Source organism: Monodelphis domestica, chromosome 5 (assembly GCF_027887165.1).
Source record: "Monodelphis domestica isolate mMonDom1 chromosome 5, mMonDom1.pri, whole genome shotgun sequence".
Taxonomy (NCBI): domain Eukaryota; kingdom Metazoa; phylum Chordata; class Mammalia; order Didelphimorphia; family Didelphidae; genus Monodelphis; species Monodelphis domestica.
In genome coordinates, this window is record NC_077231.1 from 117,174,526 (window position 1) to 117,202,370 (window position 27,845).

General features: G+C 38.9%; 1 protein-coding gene across 5 annotated transcripts in view; it reads left to right on the top strand.

Annotated features, from left to right (window-relative positions):
• The window catches only part of ETV6 (ETS variant transcription factor 6), a 326,203-nt gene extending 298,358 nt beyond the window's left edge, over positions 1 to 27,845 (top strand). For all 5 annotated transcript variants that reach the window (XM_007503719.3, XM_007503720.3, XM_056799158.1 and 2 more), the window contains 3 exons: positions 15,900 to 16,042; positions 17,552 to 17,652; positions 21,840 to 27,845. In XM_007503719.3, the coding sequence (XP_007503781.1) occupies positions 15,900 to 16,042; positions 17,552 to 17,652; positions 21,840 to 21,945 (350 nt within the window). In that variant the 3' untranslated portion in view covers positions 21,946 to 27,845. The remainder of the gene's footprint in view (positions 1 to 15,899; positions 16,043 to 17,551; positions 17,653 to 21,839) is intronic.

Genomic DNA, 27,845 nt, shown 5'->3' on the forward strand with positions numbered 1-27,845 from the left:
GCAGAGGGGGTGGGGGGTTGGGGTTACCTATGTGGCCCAATGGATAGGGCACCTGGAGTTGGAAGGACCTGAGTTAAAATCTGATTCCAGCCACTTTTTAGCTTTGTGACCCTGGGCAAGTCACTTAATTCCATTTACCTTGTCCTTCTGCCTTGCCCTGTTTTTTACTAGGACAGAAGATAAGGTTTTAAGAGAGAAATAAAGTCAGATGTAGAAGTGAAAAATCTTTTAACCACTGAAAAGATTTTTAACAACAGCTTTTTATTGATACCTTTTTGCTTTCCTGAAAACTTCTTACCCCACTATCAAGTCTTCCCGTGTAGCAAAGAAAACCAATTAAGCAAAACTGACTGACAAAACAACTCTAATTGTGTATGTGACATTTTACTTTATTGAAATGTGTCATATGTTTCAATATCTATTCTTCAGGACCAAGCGCTATCATTGCAATTCATCTGAATTCAACTGCCTCTTAACCTCAGTTGGGCTTTGCTATTATAGCACAGTGAATAGAGCACAGGACTTGGAGTCAGGAAAACCTGAGTTTGAATTTGGTATCAGACACATAATAGTTTACAGAGCTGGGCAAGTCACTTAAGCCTCTCTGTGTCTCAGTTGCTTCATCTGTAAAATGGAAATAATAACAGCACCCACTTCCCAATGTTGTTGTGAGATCAAATGAAACTTGGCAACCTTAAAGTGCTAGACAAATACTAGCTGTCATTACTACCACTATTATTTTGTATTCTCTCCAACTTCTCTTTGCTTCATTCATCATTGTTGCATATGTCTTCTCTTGTTCCTCTAAATTTCTCCTATTAATCATAGAGATTCCATTGTATTCATAAGCCACAATTTGTTTGGCCATTTCCTGATCAGTGCTGGCACCTCTTCTTAAGAGTGCCTTTCATTTTATTTTATTATTATGTTTTATCTGCAATATTATTTATTACAAAATTAGAGTATGTAATATATTATCTGAAGTGTTCAGCTAGGTGGCATAGTGAATAGCACACTGAGCCTAAAGTCAGGAAGACTAATCTTCTTGAGTTAAAATGTGACCTCAGAAACTCACTAGCTTATGATCTTGAGTAAGTCACTTCATCCTGTTTGCCTCAATTTCCTCATCTGTAAAATGAGCTGGAAAAGGAAATAGCAAACCACTCCCATATCTTGACCAAGAAAACCAAATGGAGTCATAGTTGAACATGACTGAAACAACTGAACAAGAATATTTACTTCAAAGACATGGTAAAAACAAATGTACAGACATTTCTTCCATGGCATTGGCCAGGGGAAAGTTGACTCATAATTTAGTCTTATTTCTATACAACATTGCTCCCAGCAAGTTCATATTCTGATACAACATGGCCATCCAATGAATCCTTCAGTTGGTTTCTGATCATGAAGGCAAACACATTCCCTGAGCATCCATGCTCTGCCAGCTGCAAAACCCAGCCTAAATCTGACTTCTTGATCCCTAGTACCTTTGGAACTCTTAATGATGGAAACATAGGTGTCTTCACCTAAAATGGAAAAGAATAAAGAGGCCAAGGATCAGACACCTATTTCTTCGAGACATATGATTCATCTCGGAAAAGAGAGAATCTATAGCATAGTCCACCACAAGCTATGGAGGAATGTATGATTGAAAATCTATTACCCTAAAAAAAGAACTACATATCCCAAGAGCCCACTGACTTCCTGTCATTACGTACTTCCTGTAGACAGAGGATAAAGGGTGTGGGCTTTGGAGCCTCCTCCTCTCTCTGATGTAGAATTAGCATTGATGGTGGTGAGTAGGGTTTACTAAAAATGGCTAACCAGCCATGGGCACGTGGTCTTTATTTTGTATCTTCTTTATTCCTTGATTTCTAATGATCATTAATAAATCTCTTAAATATATTATTATTGAGATTTAATTTTAACTTTTACAGGAAGGATTTACTACTAATGGAGCCAATAGTGCCAGTGAATGAATCCTTCCTTCACCGAAGGATAACTAAGGCATTTTCATTACCATGTGGTTAGTGGGTCACAACAAGTAACCAAATGTATATATGCCCATGCCACAGTTTTCCCATGGTCCTTTTCTCATATGATTCTTCTAGAAGCAAACTCTCTAGCATATGCCTTGGGCAAAGATTGCATCAGCCAAGCATGCTGATGGAATCTTTGCATGGACTAGGCCCCCATTACAGAAGAAATAGCACTCCAGAGCTGGCCAGGAGAAGAAGATGGAGAGAATTCAGTTCCTCTTGACTTCCTGCCAAAAATTGGCTAGTGTAGGCAATGGGTCCTTCCACACTATGGAATTTCATAGAGGAATTTGATATGTGCAATCTTAGTTTACTTTCCTCTTTTGCAAGGAATCTTTGCATTAGGAGCAAAAAGAATAAGATGAGTCACTCTTGTCTGCTTAGCACTGAAGAGTTCTATTATGGGCTTCTGCTAGGGGGTTCAATCTTTATTTTAATAGGAACCCTAAAAATATCAGTGTGCTCTGCTTTCATTGTTGGTCACATGTGAGCAGTGGGAAGGTGTTAGTCTTCATCACATAGGAGAGATTGTAAGGAGAGACGTGAAGTCCTAGAGTTATAAAGCCAGGACTTGAAATGGTACTTCTGACGTACCTGTGTGCTACCAGATCTCCATCCGCCCTTGTCAGTGCAAATGATAATATGAGCTCCTTTACTCATTCACCTCCTTTATTGTTCAGATGAATTTGGCATTCCTAGGTTAAACCAACATTTCAATCATTTGTCTGTTAACAGCGGGCCAGCCTCATGTTTTTGAAAGAGACAGATTTGAGAGTTTTCAATGGGTAGTAAATATTCTTGAAGAATGTAGTGAGAATATTGACCATGAGGAGGGAAGACCTAGTCCTTCCCTTCATTTATGGCACCAGTGGGCAGCACATATGGTGTGCACGCAGATGCGTGAAAATATACACATGTGTGTGTGCCCACGTGCCCAATGGTACAGATAACTTGGGGAGTGGGGTGTAGGTGGGGAGCAGAGAGTAAGGGCAGAGAGTTGACAATAGAAATGGTTAAAAGAAAGCCCCCAAACCTGCCATGGCATTTCTTGTCTCATAAAGTCAGCATTTTTCCCTGACTAACGACTTAGTTAAAGCTCTCATTTATCATGACTGCATGTAATTTGGGGCTTCCATTTGTGAAGGATCCAGAGTACTAGAGAAGGCAGGCCAGCTGAGCATCATTCTGGAGGGGCTGTTAGAGGAGAGGGAAAAGGAGGAAATGAACAAGGCAGCCACCTGGATCTTCAGCCAGCTGAACGCTTCTGGGCGTACTTCAGCATGGCGCTCATCCAAGGGTCAGGAAAGGGTTATGTTGTCTAGCCAGACATTGGAGAGCCTTTGAAATGGCTCTCCAGAATCTAGCTGAAATCCCTTTAGAGTCAACTCCTGATAATATAATAATCATGGTTAACACATATTTGCATAGTGCTTTGTACTTCATAAAGTGTCATGTTAACCCATATATCATATTATATAATAATGGCATATAGGATAGAGCTCTGTCCTCAGAGTCAGGAGGACACGGGTTCAAGTCCCCCCTCTTACACATACTAGGTAGCTAAGACAAGAAACCGTAAAGAAGGTGCCTCAGCCTGGATTAGTAAAATTGACAAAGACCTTTTTCTTCAGGGACTCTCTTTCTTTTTATTAATTGTATCCCTAGGGCTTGGGGCAGAGCAGATGCCTAATACATGTTTATTGGCTTTTACAGTTCAGGAAACTGAAGTAAATAGGTTAAGTGACTTTCCCAGGCAGGTCATATAGTAGTGAGGGTCTAAGACTGGATTTGAATTCAAGCCTTCCTAACTCCAGGTTGGTGCTCTATCCATTACACCACCAGCTACTATAGGATACATGTATGCACATGTGTGTACATATATGTGTGTGTATATGCATGTATATATATATATTCTTATATGTGGGGTGTAAGGTGTGTCTGTGTGTACCCAGACACTATATTACATATGAATGGATATGTATCCTATAAATTCCAGCAGAACATTCTTTTATATGATACACATACACAAAACCTACATGGGCAACACACACACCGTGTGTGTGTGTATGCGTGGACAGAAACAGAGAGAGAGAATGCATGTGGGTTGCATATAGGTACACAGGGGTGTCTGAATGAGCTTTGCAGAGAAGCTTTAACAGGTCTCCCCAGAATCTTTCTCACCTCTATCCCAGGTCTTTCATTCCAGCCTGGAGATCAGGAAAAGGAGCCAGGAGGCTAGTGGTACCCTTCAGAGAAGGAATACTGGACTAGAATTACCTATGCCCACCTAAAATTATTAATGTAGGGGGATGGTTTTTTCCCTTAGAGTCAAGCTGCTTTCCTGTTGCTCTCCCCCAAAGAGGAAGGGGGACTCCAATTCATATCCAAAGGCTTGACCACGTCTCCCCATGCTAGTTATAGAAAAGGCAATCTCAAACAATGAGTAAACCCATTTATCCAAGTAGAGAGAGCAAACAGAAATCAGAGAAGTTCTGCCAGTTAGAATATGGCAGACGGTACCGAGAGTGATTGAGCTCTCCCCTTGGAGGTGACATATCTCAGCTTAACCAAGACAGAGAGAACTTGATCTCACCCAAGAGGAAATTCCCAAAGTTTCTGAGGAGGTAGGCTGGAAATCGGGAGCATGGGGAAGTGCTGGCTCCTCTACTTACCAGCCACTTCCCAAAATCTTCTCTTTCCCTCCTGAATTTGGTCCCAGTGAAAGACTGGAACCATATTTGCATCTTCTCTTGAAACAAAGAAGATGACAGTGTTTCCTCTCCAGGGTCCTCATACCACTCTGCCTTCACGTGGGTCATGAATCATTCTCTCCACCAATGAAGAGGGTCTCGTGCCCAGGTTGAAAGCCCAGATTAGACACATTCATATTTACATATACGTGAATGATCAGGAATTTAGGTTACTTTCCAGAGTGAATCAGAGAGGAGCGGAGTTGACTTGCCTTTTTAATCTGTAAAATAAGAGGACTGGACCAGAGGAATGGCCTTGAAGTTCCCTTCCAGCTCCTGTGAATCCGTCAGCTACAGTTAAGTTCTCTGCCCCCTTAGATGGCCATCTTTTCCCTTCCACACTGTCTTTAGAAACTTCATCAAGGTGATGAATACTCTACTCCATTCTCTTCCTGCTTCCAATATACGATTCAGTGCTTCCCTTATAAAAAGTATTAGTCGGAGAGGGACCCAAGAAAGCACTTTCTGTGCAGGATTGTAAATTGTATAAAATTCCTCATGATCAGTGTAACCAGGTATTGCTTTAAGGGGCCCTTCTTTAAAGGAATTGATGTGCCGTTCACAGTATTGCTTTTTTTAGTGGTGCTATTTGAGAGGGAGGTGGATGCCATGCACCTATTTATCCCCTCATTGTTCTATTTTTATTATCAACTAATTAAAATAACCCAAACTAGAGCTATCATTTGAGAAATAGTTTGTATTCAGAAATAATACTGGAATTGGGAGGCAGACTAAAGACTGAGAGAGGCAGGAGAGTAGATAGCAATTGCACCTTATTTATCCTAGACCCTTTCATTATTATATAAGCATTTGGCAGACAGATGGCATTTTAGTTATTGTAGATATTTTACTATTGAGACTTGTGGCCATGGTGGCAAGCCTCTGTTGCCTACTTGTCCTCAACTAAAACAGGAAAAACTTTCCTCCTCTTATATCCTTAGGATTAGACCAATTTCTATAGAGTAACAAGTTCCTAAGTAAAAGATAATGTATAAGCATACCTAATTAGTATACAAAGTCATCCCTCCGACTATTTCCTGGCTAAAAATGCCATGTTGTTATTCTTGTCTCTATTCCCTCCTTTTAGTCAATTTAGTTTTTCTTGTGAATCTAGATTGGCTATTAGGAACTCTTAAGGTATGTTTATTGTAAATGAATGTTTATTCTTTTGGCCCAATGAAAGAAGATCAGGCATTTTTCAGTATGGCTGTATCCAATACAAGCTGGTTTATTGGGGGGTTGTTTGGTTCAGTTCATTGATTGATTGATTGACTGACTGACCAAATTTGAAGAAGGTTTTTAAGCGCTCCTAATAAGAACTCAAATCATTTTAGATAATAGAAATTAATGGGCCAAGTAAAAAAAGTGATTTGATATTCTTCCTTATTATATATAAAATAAATAAGCAAATAGAACTATTATAAATTTTCACATCTGCAGAAAGAGAGAAAATATCAATTAATGACTGAACAAGCAGTTATTATTAAATGTCTGATATGGTCCAGGCATTAGGGATACAAATTAAAATAATGAAACAAGAGGCAACAAGCTGGCTCAGTAGATGGAGAACCATGCCTAGAAATGGGACATCCTGGGTTCAAATCTAACCTCAAACACTTCCTAGTTGTGTGACTCTAGTCAAGTCACTTAACCCCCATTGCCCACCCCATACTGCTCTTCCACCTTTGAAACAATACACAATATTGATACTAAAATGGAAGGTAAAAAAAAAGAATGAAATAATCTCTGCTCCTCTTATTCAATTTAAAAGCAAACTCATTGTCATCTAGAGTATCTTTACAGGCTACATACTACATATATACTTACGAATCAGTTGTTTCCATAACCACTTAACAGTCTAGACTGAACAATAAGCATTTTTCATCCATGTGCTTTTTCCTGTGTAGATAGTTGAGCTGAACTCCTGAGTGATTACATATTTCATTTAGGAGGTTCTGCAGTATTCCAGAGCTGATGCAATCAACACAATGTCATATGCCAACAATTAGATCCACATATATTTGCACATCATTATTATTAGTGTTACGAAGAAGCAAATATAGTGTAATGAAGCTCTTTAGTTCTATTATTCTTCCAAGTATCATCTGCAATAATAGATTTCGATTGAGTTCTATGAAAATGTTGACTTTCAAGGTCCTTCTTTTACTGAACACCCAGTTTAAACAATGCATCATTTATATTAAGATTTTTATAACTGCATTACAGCCATCAACATCATAATAAAAGGCAGGGGGACGCTACAGAAGCCTTAGACTTATCGGGCCATTTTATTCAACTAAGCCTATATTCAGTACTATTGCTTGCCAGTTTATATCCCAGATGATATAATGGCCCTGTTCAGATCCCATTTATATACCAGATGACATAATATCATTCCAGTTTATATTTGCATAAAATTATGCAAAAAAAATCTTATTCATCCGCTTTTCCTCCTTTTCCCCATTCTGCCTGTGCACAGTTGAATTTTAGGGTCTTAGCTCGCAAGAAAATTCTCTGTCATGGTACTTTATGAGATATTGACATAAGAGAAGGCTTTGATAGAAGAACTATGGTGACACAACCAAGCAATTCAGGAGTTTGAAGGGGTATCATCCAAGGAAGAAAGGACCCCAAATAAGAAGAAGAAAGAGACCAGCGACTTATAAAAGTGCTTTCTCCATTCCAAAATTGTCAGCAGGGATTGGAATTTATCTCCTTATTGGTTTCACACATACTAAGTTTGTGGTACCCATGCATACCTGTGGGTTAAGATTAACACTAGAACCATAAAACTTCTAACCTGTGTCTATGAGAATAGAAGACATAGCATGCTTATAAATAGTGTCCAGTCTCTAAAATACTTAAATAGTGTCATGCTTGCAGTAGGCACCTAATACAGATTAGTTATATTCAATTTAATAAACATTTAAAATGAATAAACATATATTAAGGATAGTAAATCTTAACCAGCTCTAGAGTCCATACATAGGACTTCCTCTTATTTCTCATGTAGCTATTATGGTCAAAGAAAAATTTGTGTGGAATACAAACATATAACATTTAAAGACATTTTCCTGTGCTATTGTGATATAGTAAACCACTAAAGCCAGCTACCTTGACCCTAGAAAAACCTTTATCTTTTTATAGAAGTGGTGTTGCAAACTGCAATTAGGTGACCCAGTGGATAGAGCCAGGTCCAGAAATGGGATTCAAATCTAGCCTTAGACACTTCCTAGTTGTGTGACCCTGGGCAAGTCACTTAACCCCCATTGCCTAGCCCATACCATTCTTCTGCCTTAGACCCAATACATAGTGTTGATTCTAAGAAAGTAGAGGGTATTTTTTTTAATGGTGTTGCATACTAGGTATAGTACTCAGTTCAGTGTCAGGAAGACCTGGTTTCAAATCCTGCTCTAGAAATTTGTGGGATGCTGGCCAAGTCTTTAAATTTTTATTTTTAAAATGAGGAAACTAATATCACCTGCATCACAGGGCAGTTGAGGAAAGGAAAGGAAAGAAAGAAAGAAAGAAAGAAAGAAAGAAAGAAAGAAAGAAAGAAAGAAAGAAAGAAAGAAAGAAAGAAAGAAAGAAAGAAAGGAAGGAAGGAAGGAAGGAAGGAAGGAAGGAAGGAAGGAAGGAAGGAAGGAAGGAAGGAAGGAAGGAAGGAAGGAAGGAAGGAAGGAAGGAAGGAAGAGGGAGGGAAGAGGGAGGGAAGAAGGATGGATGGATAGATGGACAGATAGATAGATAGATAGATAGATAGATAGATAGATAGATAGATAGATAGATAGATAGATTTCAAGGCAGGTACTAGTCCTTATATACCAGTCAGTCCTAGGCAGTGGAAGTAGTGCAGCTCTTTAGCTCCTATCTCTGAAAATTCTATGCTGGGCCAGCAAGTATAATATATAACACAGGACCTTGTGAAGTCCCCAAAAGTCTTTAATGAATGCCCTAAATGCAGTGCTTATCTCATGCCTGAAATTGACTAACAATTGATCAGACCCTAAGAATCTAATGGAATGGAAATGACTAAGAAATTGATAGAAATATTATCTCCTCTCTGCTAAGTGTGATGCTCTTCAGGAGTGGAATCTCTATCTGACCAGCTTTAGTCCATGTTTCACATTCCCAGGAAGCCAAGATTGGTTCTAGAATATCTAGTAATAGCACAAGAACCTGAGACCAAAGTGGCCTCGGTGGATTCTGCTATAGAAGAATTAACAATAGACACTGAAAAAGTCTGACAGGTATGGTTGTTGAGCCATTGGTCATCTCCAAAAGGTCACGACAATTAAAGAGTCTAGACTAGGGAAGGTCAAAAATATTTTTTTTTTAATGGCAATAAATGGCATTTTTAAATGACTTCCTAGAAAATTTCTAGAATAGCTCAATAAATGAAAAGTGGGTGAAGCTGTGAGAGGGAAGTAGTGATCACAAAGAGTCAGCATGACTTCTTCAAGAACATATCTTGGCAGACTGATTTCATTCTTTTTGACAGGGTCATTAGTCTTATATAATGAATATAAGATCCTACTGTGTTTGTTGATTACAAAACAATCATTTGATTCAATAGAACAAGAAAGCATTGCAAGAGCTCTTATTGGACCAAGACATCTCCCATACTTGTGTCAGAATTTTAGAAGATTTCTTTAAAGTTAAAATAACAGAACACAACTTTTTTTTCTGGCCCTCTGATTATACATATCAATTGAAACATAAAACATGCTCCCCAAAGGAATTTGCTGCCATCTTTGAGGATGTGCAGCACAAAAGCTAAATTCAAAAGGAATTCCCTGTAGTCATTGACATAAGAAATACCTGTTTGGAGATGACACTGTACTAATTATACCAATCTATGATTGTTTAACAGCCTTCTGAGATCCATCAGCACTTTAAAGAATTGGGCCCAACTATTGTAATGGGAAAAACCAAGTGGATGAATATATATATATACTACAAATGGATAATGTATCTAGCCCAAAACTTAATAGGAAGAGGACAACTGAGTATATTGCCTTTAAGAAACTGAGTATTCTTTTAATAAGCCCTAGTTTTTCCTTGGAACAGAGGAATCCATCTCTTTAATAGTGATATTTTTCAGTTATATATGGCTATTAAGTAATGGTTTACTGCAGCCTCAAAAGAATTGGAGTAGAGGATTACTTAAAGGTTTCTACAAAGGTTCATGATGAGATTGTGCAGGTTACAGCAAATTAAAAGTGAGGAATTGTACCATTGTAACATATATATATATAGATATATATAGATATATATAAAGAGATAACCAGAGAAATTAAAAACTGGGGGAAAAATAAGCCAGTCACTTAGCAAGAGCAAGAGACCAATGAGTAGCCTACATACTGTAATGATTAAAATTATGAGGCTGATAGTAGCTTAATAACTTTATTAAATCAAAGTAATAGTAGTAGTAAAGAGAGAGAAAGGTAGGTAAGAGGTAAAGGGGGGCAGGGGGGCTGTGGAATCAGTTTCCCATCTGGTTGGTTCCTTGGTTCTTTAACTTCCTTTCTCTGAGGGCTTGTCTATAACTGAATTTACCCTTTGGTCTTTGACCTCCGGGTCACTGAGAGATGACGTTAAACAAAGCAACATAATGAAGAGGGAACTTTGCTTCTGACAAATACTCCATTGTTATGTCCAAAATGTCAGGAGAACTGAGGAAAGTCTCTCAGTTAGGAGAGGACATGGACAAAGGTAATACAAAGGTAGATGGGCAGGAATAGATTTCAGTCTACTTCTACATACCTACGTAGATGAAAAACAAAAAACAGATGAAAAGTATTACTGTGATGGATCAGAAAATTGCTATGGACATAGTTTACTTGACAAAGTCTCTCAAGCTTTTCTTGTGAATAAAAGGATACGCAATCCGCTGAATGGCTGAACCCAAGGAACAGTTGTTTTTTGTTTAAAAAAAAAAAACCTTCTGTCTTAGAAACAGATTCTAAGACAGATGGTAAAGGTTGGGAGCTTTGTTGTTGTTGTTTTTATTGATTCTAAGGCAGAAGAACAGTAAGGGTGAGGCAATTGGGGGTAAGTGACTTGCCTAGGGTCACACAGCTAGAAGTATCTGAGGTCAGATTTGACCTCAGGTCCTCCGGACTCGAAGCCTGACTATCTAACCAGTGGACTACTTAGTAGCTGCCCCTTCAAGAACAGCTGTTAATGGTTTGATGTCAACTTAGAAGGGAGTCTGTAGTGGATTGCTGCAGGAATCTGTGCGTTCTACTCTGTGGTTTTTTGACTTTCTTATTAGAATGCCTTCACTTAAGATGCTTACCGATTTGTAAGTGACTCAAAGCTGGGAGATATGACTGAAATACTGAATGACACTTGAGATCCAAAATGTTCTTGAAAGGCAGAAATGATGGCTTGAGTCTCATAAGATGAAATTTAACACCTGTCTAGTCCTACACTTGGATTTCAGAATTCAGCTTCACAGCTCCTAAATAGGGAAGGCATGACCAAAAACAAATTTATCTGAAAAAACTTCCTATGTGTCAGCACTGTGGCATGGCAGCCAAAAAATATAAAGTGACGTTAAGCTGCATTAAGGGCTATAGGGTGCAAGACTAGGGAAATGATCACAGCCCCACTGTTCCCTGCCCCAATGAGACCACGTTGAGAGCGCTGAGTTCATTTATGAGTGTCACTGCTGGAATATAAACTCTTTCATTAAAATAGAAGGTTCTTGAGAGCAAGGATTGTTTCAGTCTCTATATTCTTTGCCGCTAGCACAGTACCTGGCCCATTGTCAGAGCTTAAATGTTAATATTCCATACTTGAGAAAGGATAATTGGATAAATCAGAAAGCATTCAGAGGAAATCTCAAAGGGCCTTCAGATCATGCCAGTTCAGTTGAAGAAATGAGGAATTTTGGCCTGAAGGTTAAAGGGTACATGATAACTGTCTTCATATATTTGAAGAGTTGTCATATGGAAGGTTATAGTTAAAAGCCAAGAGTAGGGACAGCTGGGTGACTCAGTGTTTGAAGAGCCAGACCTAGTGGTAGAAGGTCCTGAGTTCAAATCTAGCCTCAGTAATTATAGCTGGGTGACCCTAGGTAAGTCACAGCCCCAGTTGCCTAGCCCTTACCATTTTTTTTCCAAGACAAAAAGTAAGGGTTAGAGGGGGTGGGGGGGCCAAGAATGAAGAAAATAGATGAGATGCATGAAGTTGAAATACTCAGTCCCAAACTATTTAAATGAATGATTAGCAAGGGAAAAGGGTAATGGGAATGTTGTTGACAAAGATTTATAGTGATTTGATTTGATTTGATTTTTTTTAGAAACTCTTACCTTCCATCTGTGAAGATTGGATTTAGTTATCTCCCGATTGTAATAATGAAAATACTTAGCTCTTATTGAGCTAATTTTAGAATCTTAGAATCAATACTGTACCTTGGTTCCAAGGCTGAAGAGAAATAAGAGCTAAACAATGAGGGGTTAAGTGACTTGCCCAGGGTCACACAGATAGGAAGTGTCTGAGGCCAGATTTGAACCCCCATGATCTTTTGGGTCTCCATGACTTTCTTTCTATTGGGCCACCTAGATGCCCCTGTTTATAATGATTTTGTGTAGAAATTTAAGAGATGTAAATCAATTGCCACAGTAAAACCAAAAGAGCCCAGTAAGTGCCCAATACTACAGACATTTGATTTATCTGCCAAGTGAATAGGGATGCAACTAAAGGCAACACTAGTTTAGAATATAGACTCATTTGTAAAAGCTTGCCAAAAAGAATGATGTACAATCATGAACAGCATCCTCTCATAAAACTAAGAGAAAGAGTGTAAAGTAAAACCAATTTAATGAAAATTAAAGAGTTATCTCAGGGCTATTTAAGGATGAATATCGAAAGAAGAGAAGAAAGAGAAAAAAGTGGAAAAGATCTATAAAGATTACTATAACAAACTATTTTCACCATCAACAATAGGAACCATCAGAACTGAGTCATCATAAATGAACCATAATAGTCCCAAATGTGATTACATAGGGAGCACTTAAAAGCTTTCTTCCTTTTGACTGGTGGTGCCAGGCAAGATGCCTAAAGTCATAATCAAGGATGTGAACAATGGGAGACCATAAAGACCTTCTGCCTTCCTCAAAAAAAAAAATGCAAGAAAGCTGAAAATTCCCAAAGAGCTATGGTAGGCACCAGGAAAATGGGGTCATTCCCAATCATTTCAACAAAGAATCTCCACAAGATCTCATTCTGCCCTATGGCTGCACATACCGTTCTGTGAATTCACAAATAAGAGCTTTCCCTGCCCAGCCTTCATTCCCACCTGCCCCCATTAGAATATAAGCTGCTTGTGCCAAGGATTGCCTCATTTTTGTATTTGGATTCCCAGCACCTAACACAGTGCCACCCTCATTTCATTTTATGATTATTTGTTCTTCTCTCCATTAAGTCTTGCTAAAATATTTTTTCTGTTCTCCTATTCCCTTCACTTGAGTCTCTCCTATCTTGACTCTGCCCCATGTGGGAAGGGAATTCCCCTCCCTATTATGTCACTTTGTTTGACAATATCAACCAGGGACCTGAAGATCCTTTACCATTGAAATGTGCAAGTATAAAGAGAAAGGAAGTTGAAACCTACAAGATGGGAAACTGACCCCACTGGCACTGTCCCCCGAGCAGTCCCAGGCAAATTAAGGAACTATGATTGGTTCCTGAGATGTGACATGGGAGAGCTAGTGTATAGAGAAAACTGCCTATAAGACGAAGAGCAAGGACTGCTCTCTCTCTTGTGTGCTTTTCTGTCTGAAGCTTGGAACCTGAAGGAACCCCTGTCATTGGTGAGCTTCAGCCCATCAGACAGCATATAGGGTAGTAAGCTAACCCACTCTTTTCTACATTTCCCTCTCTTTACTATCACTACTTTGATGTAATAAAGCTACTAGCAGCCTCATAATTTAATTTTAATTATTACACCCATTTCCAAAATTTGTGCTTCACCTCTATATCCCAGGCTTTACCTCAATACTTTTCTATTACTACATACTTTTTAACTTTCAGAAATTTAAGTTTTCCTAGCTAGTTCAAAAAAGAGCAGGGTTCATTTCCTTGAGAGAAAACTACAAGTCATTCTTTCTGGGAAACTGTGCTATAGTATGATCATGAGATTTAAAGTCAAAAGATCTAGTTTGGTGTGGCTATGAACAAATCATTTATCTTTATGGATTTTATCATCTTCAATCTAGAAAACACATTGCAATGCAATTAACTATACATAATTGGTCTAAAAACTACATAATTTTTAGACCTTATTACCACTAACTTGCCAGCTATGTGGCCCAGAAAGCCAAGCCTAGAGTTGGAAGAGCCATCTTTCTGATGAAAATATGGCCTTATACAGTTACTAGCTGTTTGACCCTGGGCGAGTCACTTAACCCTGTTTGCCTTGGTTTACCCAAAAGTGAAATGAGCTGAAGAAGGAAGTGACAAACAACCGAACAACACTATCTCCCAAGAAAAAAGATATTATCTGGGATTGGGAACCTATTGGTTTGTTTAATATATATCTATTTGCTTCACAAGTTTCTTTGATCTACACTTGGTGACCGTTTTCTGATGATGGGCTGCTTTATACTTATGAAGGTCCATGAGCAGTAGACACATAATCTTTCTTAAAATTCTCCTTAATATTATTCTACACCTTTACTCTGAGATTATCTCCAATTTATCATGTTTAATGCTTATCTATACATAGTCATTTGCATGCTGACTTGCCAGTTATATACTGTGAGTTTCTTGACAGCAGAGCCTACTTTTTGCCCTTCTTTGTATCTCCAGCATTTTGCAAAGTGCCTGACACAAGACACGTGATTTTATATAAATGCTCATTTACTTTATTTGTCATCAAGCCTGTACATGGAGCATTCACTGTAGCAAAATCTGCCAGAGTTTTCCCTCTCCTGCTGTTTCCTTGAAGAACTCAAGGTCACCTCCTTGCCATGACGAAACTACCCAGTGGAACTTTCATGAAGACATGTGAAGGACCTCTCCATCTGGCATACTAGCAAGTAGTCCATATTTGTTCCAGTGGGCATTTAGGAAGCCTAACAAAACTCCTTCAGCATGAGTAGCTGCCTCAAGCCATTTTCTTTGAATGCCACTGGATCCCAGTCTTTCAGTTAAGACCGATTCCATAACCCATTATTCAATACAGATGTCATCCTAGCCTGCCTTCCAATGTAGAAAGTTTGTTCATTGATTCAGTATTTCTGGTTTGTTAAAGGTGGATTTCAAATAACCATCCTGTCCCCTTTCTCCTTCAACTAAGGGCTGTGACTTCTTTGAAATCCAAGAGGTATAAACTCATTTCTAGGTCCAGTGTGACTCAGAAAAGGACTTTGGTGGCTTCAGACACTTTCTAGCTGTGTGACCCTGGACAAGTCACTAACTCCCATTACCTACCTCTTATAACTCTTCTGCCTTGGAACCAATACACAGTATTGATTCTAAGATGGAAGGTAAGGGTTATTTTTTTAAAAAAGAAGAAAAGAAAAGGACTTTGGGAAAATGAACATTTGTCTAATCCTGCCCAGTTAGAAACAATATGAATTATAAAATCTTAATTTATAGGACCTTCTGTAGATAGTGACAGATAACAATGACAGAAATGTGAAAAAAATAATTTGTTCAAAGAACCAAGAAACTTGGGGACCTGGAAGTGACTTTAGAAATTATTTAATCCTTTTACATTAAAAGGGGGGCCTTTGAGTCACAGAAGCATGAAATCATTTGCCCAAGGTCACATAACTTGTTTATGGCAGTGTTAGGAACAAAATTAGAAGACTGAAGGACTGATTCTAGCTCTGATACTAAGTACGTTGTATAATTTTGTGCAACTTATTAACTTTTCCATTGCCTCTTCCTTAAATGAAAGGATCTTCCAGATTGGGGGGAGGGGGGATCATCGTCTATTTTAAGTTACTTAATTTAAAATGAGTGAGTTGGAGGGCTAAGTTACAACAAGGAAAGGCATCACCTGTATTATTGCTTCAGGAAAAGTTCCTTCCCCACGTGTCATCTCACCAGGAAGCCTTTGTCACCCATGTTTTCTTGCCCTTTCTTTCCCTAGACTGCAGGCTGCTCTGGGACTATGTTTACCAATTGCTTTCTGACAGCCGGTACGAAAATTTTATCCGATGGGAGGACAAAGAATCCAAAATATTCCGGATAGTGGATCCCAATGGACTGGCTCGACTATGGGGAAATCACAAGGTAAAGGGAGTCAGAGATTTCTTTGGTGGACCGATAACAAAAAGACCTCTCCTTGGATCAGAGAAGAATTGTCTATCTTCTCTTTCTGAGTTCTGTATTTTGTTACATAATTCATAATTCCTTGTCCTAAAGAGGGGAAGATTATTAAGGAAGTCATCACAGTTCATCTTCCAACATGTAAAAGTTTGCTCATTAATGAAGTATTTCTGGTATATTAAAGGTATATTTCAAACAACTACCCTATCCCTTATCCCCTGCCACTGAGGTCAAGATTCTTTGTGGTCAGGAGTATAGACTCTGTGGGTCTAAATTGACTCAGAAGAGAACTTTGGGGAAATGATATTTCCAATCTTGTTCAGTTGAAAACTGTATGAATAATGTCAGACTAGTTTATGCTTAGAAAAGGATTTGATTCTGACTGAAGAATGCCCCATGTAATGATCATCATTCCTATCAGTTCCTCTGTAAAATGGGGACACACTGGAAAAGGAAATACAAAGCCACTCCAATATCTACATGGAGTGGAGAAAATGCCATGTAGAAATCCTTGGGTTTACAAAGAGTAAACACAATTGAATGACTGAACAGCAACAACAATAAAAGGATTTGCTGAGTCCACAGTATCAAAGAGGGAAAAATTAATTCAGGTACCGTATTGCAAACTACTAAGTATCATGCAGACAAATTTAGGGCAAACTTTCCCAAAAGGAAGGATAAAGACACACCTTTACCATTATATTAGGGAAAGGTATAAACTAAAAAAGCAGAGTTGATGGAGTCCTTCTTGCGATTTCTACCATCTTCTAGGAAAAGAACGTCTCTTGACATGTTCCCAAGGTGATTAGGGAGAGCCTACAAGTCTTGATGATTCAATTCTTGACCAAAGAAAGAAAGACAGTGTTGACAAGTGGATGAACATGAACCTACTGGGAAGGGGGAAAAAACCCTCCCATTTTTTTAAATTTACATCATCATAAAATCTCCAATTTTAAGAACCATTTCCCAAGTAGCTCATCTTTAGTCTCAGTTTTAAATGAGAAATCAACAATACCAGCTCAAAAAGTCTCACTGTAGAGAGGCTGCTTTGATGGGGTAGAGGAAAAATGGCCAACAGGAAATTCTTCAGGCCAACCAGAGAGAAGTCGTGGGAAGAAAAATTAAGGAAGGTGGCTAAAAGGTACATTGTTCCCTCTTCATCTCAAAATGTTTTACAAAAGGTTATTCATCCCCTAAAAGAAAACCGCAGCCATATGTGTAAAAACAATGGGGTGGGGCATAATAGGCATGAAAACAGCTGAAGGGGAACAGAACAAGTACCTTTCCAGAACTGGCATGGCCACTTCAAGTGTTGGCTTTGGGGTTTGTGTGTGTGTGTGTGTGTGTGTGTGTATGTGTGTGTGTGTGTGTGTGTGTTGTGTATTTTCTTTTTAAATAGCCCCCCTTACTGACTTTTCTGAAGTTCATTTCACTTTTTGCTTTTGTTTCTTTCTTCCTTTTCTGAACAAACAGAACAGAACAAACATGACCTATGAGAAAATGTCCCGAGCCCTTCGCCACTACTACAAACTCAACATTATCAGGAAGGAGCCAGGACAAAGGCTTTTGTTCAGGTACCACTTCCTTTTTTTACTTTGCTTCTTCCATTTGGTAGATTTTCTTTAAATGAGGAATTGAGCTTGTCAAAATCTGCATAATGTTACAGTCTGGAAGGTTCCAATGCATAAACTAGTGCATTGTTGGTGGAACTGTGAATTGGGCTAACTATTCTGAAAAACAGTTTGAAAATATAGGAAAGGCAGCTAGGTGGCTCAGTCTTAGGATGAGAACCAGACCTAGAGACAGGACATCCTGGACATGTGCCCCAGTGAGGTGAACAGCCAAAGATGAGGTTCCAAAAAATATGAAAATATTTGTAAGAAGCTCTTTTTTTGGCATGCTAAATAAATAAATAAAACTGGAAACAAATTGGTATTCTTTAGTGGAGGAGGCATTGAAAAAATGTGATATAGGAATGAAACTAAATGATCCTGTGCCTTGAAAAACAACAAATAGGAAGAATTCAGAGAAATTTGGAAATCCATATGAACTGATACAACATGAAATGAGCATGACCTAAAGAACAGTTTATTCAGGAGTCACATTAATATAAAGGAAAATGGCCCTGAAACATCTCAAGATATAGGATTAATTTAATGACCAATCTCGGCATCAGAAGACTATCCTGTTGACAAGTGAAGTTCAGAAGCATAGGTACAGAATGAGCCATGTGTTATTATAAGTGGCCAATGCATAAGAACATGGAGGAAATGGGCATTAACAATGACACCAAATTTTACAAGGGATAAAAAGAAACATTTTTAAAATTAAAAATATATATTTAACAAGCTCTGGTTATGTGTCAAATGCTAGAGATAAAAAAAAAAAAGCAAAGAGAGTCCTTGACCTCAAGTTGCTCACAAGCTAATGAAGTGGGAATAATGGCAGATAGTTCCAAAATGGTAGAGTTGGCGAAGGGGAAGTATTTTTTTAAACCCTTTCCTTCCATCTTAGAATCAATAACTATATATTGTTTCCAAGGCAGAAAAGGGATAAGGGCTGGGTATGGGGATTAAATGACTTGCCCTGGGTCATACAGCTAGGAAATATGAGGACAGATCTGAACTCAGAACCACCTGTCTCTAGGTCTGGTTCTCAATCCACTATGGCACCTAGCTGCCTTGACTGGTGTAAAAATAAAATAAATAATGGTGAGTTATAAAATAAAATATTTAGATGGAAAAACTGTTCCAATATAGGTTGATTGTGATTGTTACCATTTCCTATTAGAAGTTGAGCCAGTTTAAATCATTTAGAACATGATGGCTAAAATATCCCAGAAACCAACTCGGCAAACACTTGATCTCTTTTCCAAGCAGAGAAACTTGGAATCCAAGGAAATACAGGTTTAGAACATAAACTTGTTTGCAAAAATGTGTCATCATCTCATATACCATGAACAACCATCCTATTTCCTCCTGATCTTTTTTATTTTTTCTTCAGTATACCTTTTTTTTAAGACTTAACCTTTCTTCTCAGAATCAATACTATGTATTGGTTCCAAGGCAGAAGAGCAGTAAGGGCTGTAAAAATTAAATTATATCTCTAATAATAAAATATATTTATTTTATAAGGTTTATTAGAAATCAAGGAATAAAGAAGATACAAAATTAAAACCACATGCCCATGGCTGATTAGCTCATTTAAAATCCCTGCACTTAGCTTACCACTATTCTTGCTACATCATTGCAAAGAAAGAACACGTGGGAGGCGTTATTGCCAGTTAAAATACCAATTGTGATCTCACCAACATAGAGACTCAGAAGGAATTATAGGGAATTGTGGGAAATACCAAGGACTTCTGGGGATTGAAGTCTAGGGTTCAAAATCTCCATTTATACAGGGCTAGGCAATAGGGGTTAAGCCCACAGTCCCACAGCTAGGAAGGGTCTTGAATCCAGGACCTCTCATCACTAGGCTTGGCTTGCAGTCCACTGAGCCACCTGGCTGACCCAGTATCACAGCTTTTTAAAAAAAAGTTTCTATGGTTCCTACTTTCCTTGACAGCTCTAGTTCATCCTGAACTTTTGCATTCTTTTGCACTCAGTTCTCACCGAGCCCAGCCACAGTTATTGGAGCTTCTATGCATGTCATTTCCATGGCTTTGGGTAATGTGTCTCTTAGACAGTTCTCCTTTTCTCCATCATCAGAACTACCTCTGCTTATGTTTGCAGAGTCATCTGTAGAATTTTAATTCATGGGTTGCTGTTTTCTTCTTTCTCAGAATTTACTCTCTCAAAATCTTTCTCACCACACAGATTTCTCTCTGTCTTTATGATGCCCTGTAGAAATTTAAATTTAATCCATGGGATCCTGCATAATCTTGCTTTGAGCCTTTTGAACTCTTCTGGCCAGCAATCTGTGGTGTTAATTAAACTATATCCAGTTTTCTCTCCTTTTCCATAGCAAATTCAGAAATAAAGTGTTCACTTTGCCTTCTCTCAGCCCCCCCAAAAATTTACAAAATGCTGGCTATCTGTTATCTCATTTGATCCTCACAGCCAAGCTATGAATAATATTGCTGGTGGTAGAAGAGAAAGCTAGGCCTGAGAGAAGTTAAATGACTTGCCAAAGGTTACATCACTTGGCAAAACCGAGATGTTCATTGATGGAGATGTTCCTCTCTTGACTCGTGAGCAGAGGCAAAACGGTACTCAGAAAGTCTGAGTTCAAATTTGGTTTCCGACACTTTCTAGCAGTGTGACCTCTTTTTTCCCCTGTAAAATCAGAATAATAATAGCATCTGCCTCCCAGGGTTGATGTGAGGATCAATGAGATAATAATTGTAAATGCTGAGCACCCATCTACAAATGCTTGGCACCTCGTCGGGGCTACAGAAATGTCAGCTAGTGTTATTAGTCTTTGGAACAAGGGAATGGCTTGAACTTGGTGTTTTAGCAAAGATTAATCTGGCATCACGGACAGGAGAGATTAGAGGCGGGAGATCATTTAGGAAGAATGCTGAAGCTTATGTAGTCAGATCATCTTCTCAATCTATCTAGCACCATAGTGGAAATGATAAAACTTTCAGTTTTTCTAGTATTATAGGCAACACATCAGAGATATTTATAGAACTTGATGTAAACTCCAACTAGTAAAGAAATTTTATTAAAAAGGATTTAAACCAAAAGCAGTGAACGTGGTTCACTGGATTGAGAGCCAAGCCTAGAGAAAGGAGGTCATGGGTTTAAATCTGACCTCAGACACTTTCTAGCTGGGTGACCCTAAGCCAGTCATTAAACTCTTGTTGCCTAACCCTTACCACTCTTCTGCTTTGGAACCAATACACACTATTGATTCTAAAATAGATAAGGTTTGAAAAAAAAGGGATTTAACCCAGAAAAAAAAAAAACTCTGACCCAATAGTTAGCCCTTTTCCTTACTTCCTTTTCCCTTTCCTCCAAAAACACCATCAATGTGCCTTACAAGTCTGATTGCTATTCAGTAAACTGTCCACTACCTCCAGGACCAAATAGGAATTCCTGTGTTTGACTTGTAAAGCCCTTTATAAGCTGTCACCTTGCCACCTTTCCAGTCTTTTGACACTTTACTCCCCTCTTCTATTATCTATCCATCATCACTGACTTCCTTGCTTTCCGTAGCACACAATACTCTTATCTCAGTGCCTGGAACTCTCCCTTAAGTCCCTGCTCAGATTCCACCTCCTGAAAGAGGTCTTTCTGGTCCTCTCTTCCCCCCACTTCCCCACTAGTGCCTTCTCTCTGAAAGTACCTTCCAATATTAAGTGTGTATGTGTATATGTACATGTGAGTACATATGGGTATATATGCATATCGATATCTCCTATGGCTATCATTTTTTGCATATCATCTCTTCCATTGGAATGTGAGCTCCTTCCAGGCAAGGGATTGATTTTTGCCTTTCTTTTTATCCCCAAGAATTAGTACAGTCTGGCGCATAGTAGGTGCTTAATAAAATAAATTATCGATTGATTGATCGATTGAGTATAATATTTTCTCTTAAATTGTCCTTTGATCTAAAAAGTTACCTGAAGATAATTTTTTTTTTTGGAAACCAAATGAGTCTTTCCAGATTCTAGAGATCTATAAATAGGAAATAGAAAAAACCAATTCTGGGACCCTGGCATGTGATTTACAGTAGACCTTTCTTGTTTACAATGCAGGGTTGGAGGAAATCTTGAAAAAACATAATCTCTCTTCTCTCCTTCTTGAATAAAAAGGTTCATGAAAACCCCAGACGAGATTATGAGTGGCCGAACAGACCGCCTTGAACACCTTGAGTCCCAAGAGTTGGATGAACAAATGTTCCAGGAGGATGAGTGCTGAAGGAAGCAACGTACCACCTCAGGGGATGGATCAAGGAAAAGAAAAACCATCCAGCTGGAGTGCTGGAGGTGTGTGGGAGCAGGGTGGATTGAGGGAAAGCAAAAAGGCAGAAACACAGAATTGGGAGTTGACCAGAGCAGAGAGGACCCCAGAGCACCTTAGATAAAGCCCCCACAGAAACAGGGCTGGTGGTGTTCTGGTAGAGGTCCCAGAGCCTGGGACTTAAGTACTATTTCACTCTCCTTTGGGAATCTCCCTCAGCCTGTAATTCCTCATCCCCACCCCTCTACCCATCGTTAGTTTCTGGGTTTGGGGGTTGTTGTTGTTTTTTTATGAACATGCAGTTTGACTTTTTCATAATTCATATAGGGCAAGATGACAGTTTGCTTTCCTATGGAAATATATATATCGATTATATTTTTTTTGCAAGTCTCACAAATCATGGCATAAAAATTCAACCTGACAGGAAAGAGAGTATGCAAGGTTTCTTTTTTTTCTTCTACTGTACACAGAAGATTTGCTTCTGTTGCTATTGTGTCCTGGCTGCTGGAGGGTGGGGGAGGAAGACTTACCGAAAAAAAAGAAAAACAGTTTTGAAAAGGGGCACTCTTACTCCCTTTCCTTCTCTCCTTCCTTCCTGCCTTTGAGCTTTGGACATCTTTCAGCATAGTTTAGCTTAGGAATGGCTGGCCCACGAACTAAAATTTAAGTGCTAAAAAGCCAAAACAAATTACCAGCATTTGGCCACCATCTCAAATATGCCTTAAGGAGGTCAGGGACTCCCCACAGGTGTAATTCAAAATGGATGCAGTCTGGGCCTGAAAAACAACCTACAAATAGCCATGAGAATAACGTTGCATTGGAGAAGGGCACTCATCCATTGGTCCTTCTGCGGAGGTTGACGTGGGCGCCACTCCCCAAGTTGCCTGAGCTGTCTAAAAGCATTAGGGTTATATGTAGCACTGAAGAGTGAAAAGGAAGTGTGATAAGAAGACACGGGGACTTAGTGAAGAATATCCTGCTTTCCCAGTTTATTTTTCTAAAGTGAGAGCCTAGAGAGAGCAAGGGTATGGGGAAATGCCCTGTTCTTCTTGCTCCACCCCAGATACTATCTTGCAAACAGTCCACACTCAAACCCTGCCCTTAACTTTCCCAATATTCACAGATTTTTTTTTTCTTACTGATTTCATAGTCTCTTTTAACCTGTTTTCCCATAGTCCCCTTTGAATTAGAGCATTTGAGATGAAAGGAACTTCCAGGGCAGCTTCAGCTGCCAGCAATGATCATCTTTTCTTCCCTTTTGGGATACATCATCAGCCCTTCCTTCTTCCTTCCTTCCTTACATAAAGATGGGATGTCTGAACTTGGAAAAGGGCTCATATTCAGTCTATTTCTCTTGGAAATTATCAGTAATCTCATGAGGTGAGGCCTATACCACCTTTTAATAATTTTACTAATAAAGAGAGATTTTTAAAAGAAATTATATGGGCATTTTTAATCTTCTAGGCATTAAGAATTGAGTTCAATTCAATTTATATTCGTTAAGCACCTAAGTAAGACTTTATGTTAAGAACTGTGGATACAAGGACAGACTAATCTCTGCCCTCAAAGAACTTTGATTCTATTGAGTTTATCCTATAAAAGTTAAGGGGTTCACAGGTTCTTCCCATACCACCCCCCCAAAAGATGAATAATAAGGCTTCATTATTCTTATGAACTGTATCATTTATGGACTCACTTGCTTTTGGCAAGACTCTTAGAGCTAGTTCTGTGACAGTTGGTGCAGCTGTTGTCCCCATTCGAGGCACCCAGAATACCTGGACATTCTCCACAAACCCCTCGTGCCTATGCATGCCTTTCCTAGTGAAGCCAGGTGTGCTCGAGATGGGCAGACAAGGTGAGAGAATTTTGTCTTTGGGGAATTTCTGACATCGAGGGGATAAAGATGAAGATCTCAGGGGCCACCAGGAAGAGCTGACAACAAATTTGCCTTTAGTATTGCTGTGATCCTTTGCCTCTTAACCTGTCCCAGGTCCATACAAAATCAAATGACAGCTTTCCCACTGACTAGAATGGGTTAGGGCTTGCAGGAAGTGAGAAGACTTCCTCTTTGGCAGTAGAGCGACATACTCTAAAGCACTTGGATTGATTCTGCTTTAGTAAAGGTGACATGCCATATGGTTCACCCCAACATGGTTCAAGTGCACACAGACCTTTCAAATGTGCTTGGAAACAACAGCCAGAAACTTTTCACCCTGTAAGACGAGTAATACTGGATCTTGGGGGGATGGAATTGAGCCAGTGGCTGTACTCAGTACATTGTGAAGATTCATATATTTTAAAAGATTTTTAAAGACGAGAAAGGGCAGGCATTTCTATTTGAAGGCCATATTTTATGGCTCTGAAATGGAAAGAAAATATTGCTCTTTAACGTTAAGACATTTTTTTCTGATCGCTTCAACCAGAGACAAATGTTAAATCTCTTATCCAAGTGGGTGTGTGATTGAGTTAGAGAGGAAAAGGTCCTCTCTTTTTTAATGCTTCTCTATTTATTGCATTCTCTGTGGGAATGCAGAACACTGGTGATAACTGTATTGAAGAAGAAATGGCAAAAGATACCCATTTCAGCATAGTCCTTTTTGGTGTATTATTTTAGTCATCCATTATTAAGCCCAGTATTTTACGTAACACCTTTCTATAAAGATGACTGCTGATCATGTCCACCTCACAAGTTCTAGCTAATGGTTCACTCTGGAAAGGAAGAGATAGGAAGGACCCTTGGAACCCGCAGCAAGTGCAGTGATCCAAACCGTGAAGCCTCCCTTATTTTAAGAGCAGATTCTAACCAGTATGAAATTGTCTGCCATTTTTCCTGCTCCAGTTGATAACTGATTACCCATGTGTCACCCCAGGCAAGTTTTAAAACCCATTAAACACCCTAAAGAGTTCCTTTATTTCCTTTCTGCCATCCCTAGGGATTCTTGGTCAGCAAAAGTAGTAATAAATGAAAAGATGCTTCTCCTCTCATTGTATTCAAGAATCTGAGTGTTGAAAGAGCCCAATCTGTCCCTGACCAAGAATACCTCTGTAATAGCTTCAAAAAAATGGATTGTCCAATCTCTGCCTGAAAGCCTTCAATGAGGGGAACCTGCTATCTCTGCTCCCTACCCAGGCTGGGTGACTTGAGCCAATGGTGAACAACCAAATGTTTGTCTGACCCTTCAAACAATCAATATTTAGTAAGCACCAACTACATACCAGGTAATGTGTAAATGCTAGAGATATGAAAAGAAACAAAAGACAGTCTCTGCCTTCAAGAAGCTTATAATCTCATGGGTCTCTACTCCCTGCTAATCATTTTTATTCCAACCTCCCCAGTCCTTCTTATAAGATGAAGCAAAAGACAAGAAATTGAATGATTTTATTTTCTCACTGTCACCTTTTGGGAGTCTCTTGGTGTCCTTTCTTCCTCCTCTTGCTCTTTTTTTTTTAATTAATCTCATTTTCCATCTTTGAACCAATACTAGGTATTGGTTGCAAAGCAGAAGAGTGATAAAAGCTAGGCAGTGGTGGTTAAGTTAGTGGCTGAGGCCAGATTTGAAGCCAGGACTTCCCATCTCTAGCCCTGGTTCTCCATCCACTCTTACTCCTCATGAAGCTTTTATTGTTATTTTCCTTAGTATTTATTGTCAGCATTAGTTCATTCTGGGTCTTAGAATTCCTGTCAATTCTTAGAGTTGTCTTTTTTCATGGTCGTGTTACTCCTTCATCTTCATACTCAATTAATTACTCTTTCTTCCATCTTACATACTTTTAAAAATCTTAACTAGTCAATGAGCTCTTGCTGTACCTGGGTCACTTTCTTTAAGTAGCTCCTTGTTTTCTTTCTCATCAGAACCAAATCTGCCTGAATCTTCAGAATTTCATCCTCTTGTTTTCCTCTCTCTTGAGTCAACTCCCCCAGCAAAATGTCCTGCCATTGGACCCAAGTTGAATACTTCCAAATGCATTTAGGTGTTGATCACATAGCTGGAGTCTTCTCTCTCCCCCACCACTGCCCCACACTATCTCACAAACAGAACCTTTAGTAGCCGCTTTCCTCCAAGTTTACATTCCTTCTCCTTCATCAACTAGAATGGTCTAGGAAGACAGCTCCCTCTTGTTGTTCCTTCCACCCTTTGAAAGAAAAGATTATTGTTAAGACAAGCCACAACTTTTATCAGTTGTCTTCTGTTAGCAGATTGGGTGCCAGCATGAGTCTGGATTGCTAAAGACATCTTCATCTAATTCATCTTTCTATTCCAAAACAGTACTTCTTCTGTTTCTGTCTCTATTGGTTGTTACCCAGATGCTTCCTGCAATTCCCTCTCCCTCCATTTGACATTCCTGGATTTTCCACACAAATAGAACTTCTTAATATGAAATGCTGTTCCATTTTCCCCAAGATCTCTTCTGCCCCTTTTGAATAAGATCAGCCCTACGAGAACCAAGATCCAGGTATGAATCCCTTCCCACTCAGTCCCAGTGGGACTAGGAGGTAAAGTTGGCCGCCTTGTCTTAGTAATAGGAACTCCAACTTTTTCCCTGCACTTTTATAAACGGCCCGTTTCCTTAACATCTCCATTTCCTCTGCACCACTGGAAACCAGATAACTACTTTGCTCGGTATTATCTTGTTCAATAAATCACAGACAGTTTACCACCTTTCCACCAGCCTGAAGCAGGGACATCTTGGCAGAGATGTTGAACTGAATGCAGGTATGGCAGCATCTTGAAAGTGAACTCAACCCTTTAGCCTCCTTGCTGATTTCCCAGCTATTAAAAAGAGTCCTTAGGGGAAAACCATGAGGAGAAGAAAATAAATGGTATCAGTGATCACCATCATTTAGTGCAAGGATTCCTAGACTTCTTTGTGTCATTGATGTTTATGGGACCCCTTCTCAGAATGACTATTTTTCAATGCAAAAAATAAAATATATAGAATTACAAAGGCAACCAATCCTATTAAATACAAAAACAACAGCAATCCAAAAAAAATCTATTTAAAATGTAGTCAGGACCCTCTTAATCACTGTCTTCTACAATGGCAACCAGTTCAGTCAAGAGTATAACTTTAAAATTCAAGTAAAAATGTTAAAGGCTGAAACAGGATTTCCATTTCCCACTACCCAGAATCAAAAACTCAGATTATTTAAGAAATATTGACTGCCTGTTGCAGATGGGGAGACAGGCATTGAGAAGTTAAAAATATGGAGACAGCAAGTCTAAGACAGAACTAGATTAGGAACTTACGACACAATAAACTTCACTGATATTGGCTACACTCCATTTAATCCATCCCCTCAAAGGAAAACGAAGAAAAAGATTAGAAAATACTAAAAACATACAAACAGATAGATAGTATTTCTTATTTGGTGCAGTCAGGTGCATTTAATCTACTAATTTTCTGAACGAGGATCTGGAGGGAAGGGGGTAATGTCTAATCCAGGGCTAGACATAAAGTCATCCTCTGCCTAGTTGAAATGTATAGAGGCCGCCGAGTAGGATGTTCTCAGTCACGTTTGCATCAACACTAATTGACTACCAACTCTCTTCTCACATGCCCAGTGAATATTCTAAAAGGTTTTTCTTTGAGACGACAACCACCTGCAAATCCAGAATGAATCTAGACTTTGTTTTCCCTATTTTTTGTTTGGTTTTTTTGTTTGTTTTTGTTTTTGTTTTTGTTTTTTTAGTTTCTAATCTGTTGTTTATGAGGTGTGGGGTTTATAAGGGACTGAATCAAATGAATGTAACCAAATACAAAAAAAAAATGCCTATTCTCAGGGCCAGTGAGTTGCAAATAATTTTTAAAGAAAAGCCTATAATTACATCATCTCAATAAATTGTTTTTATATAAAA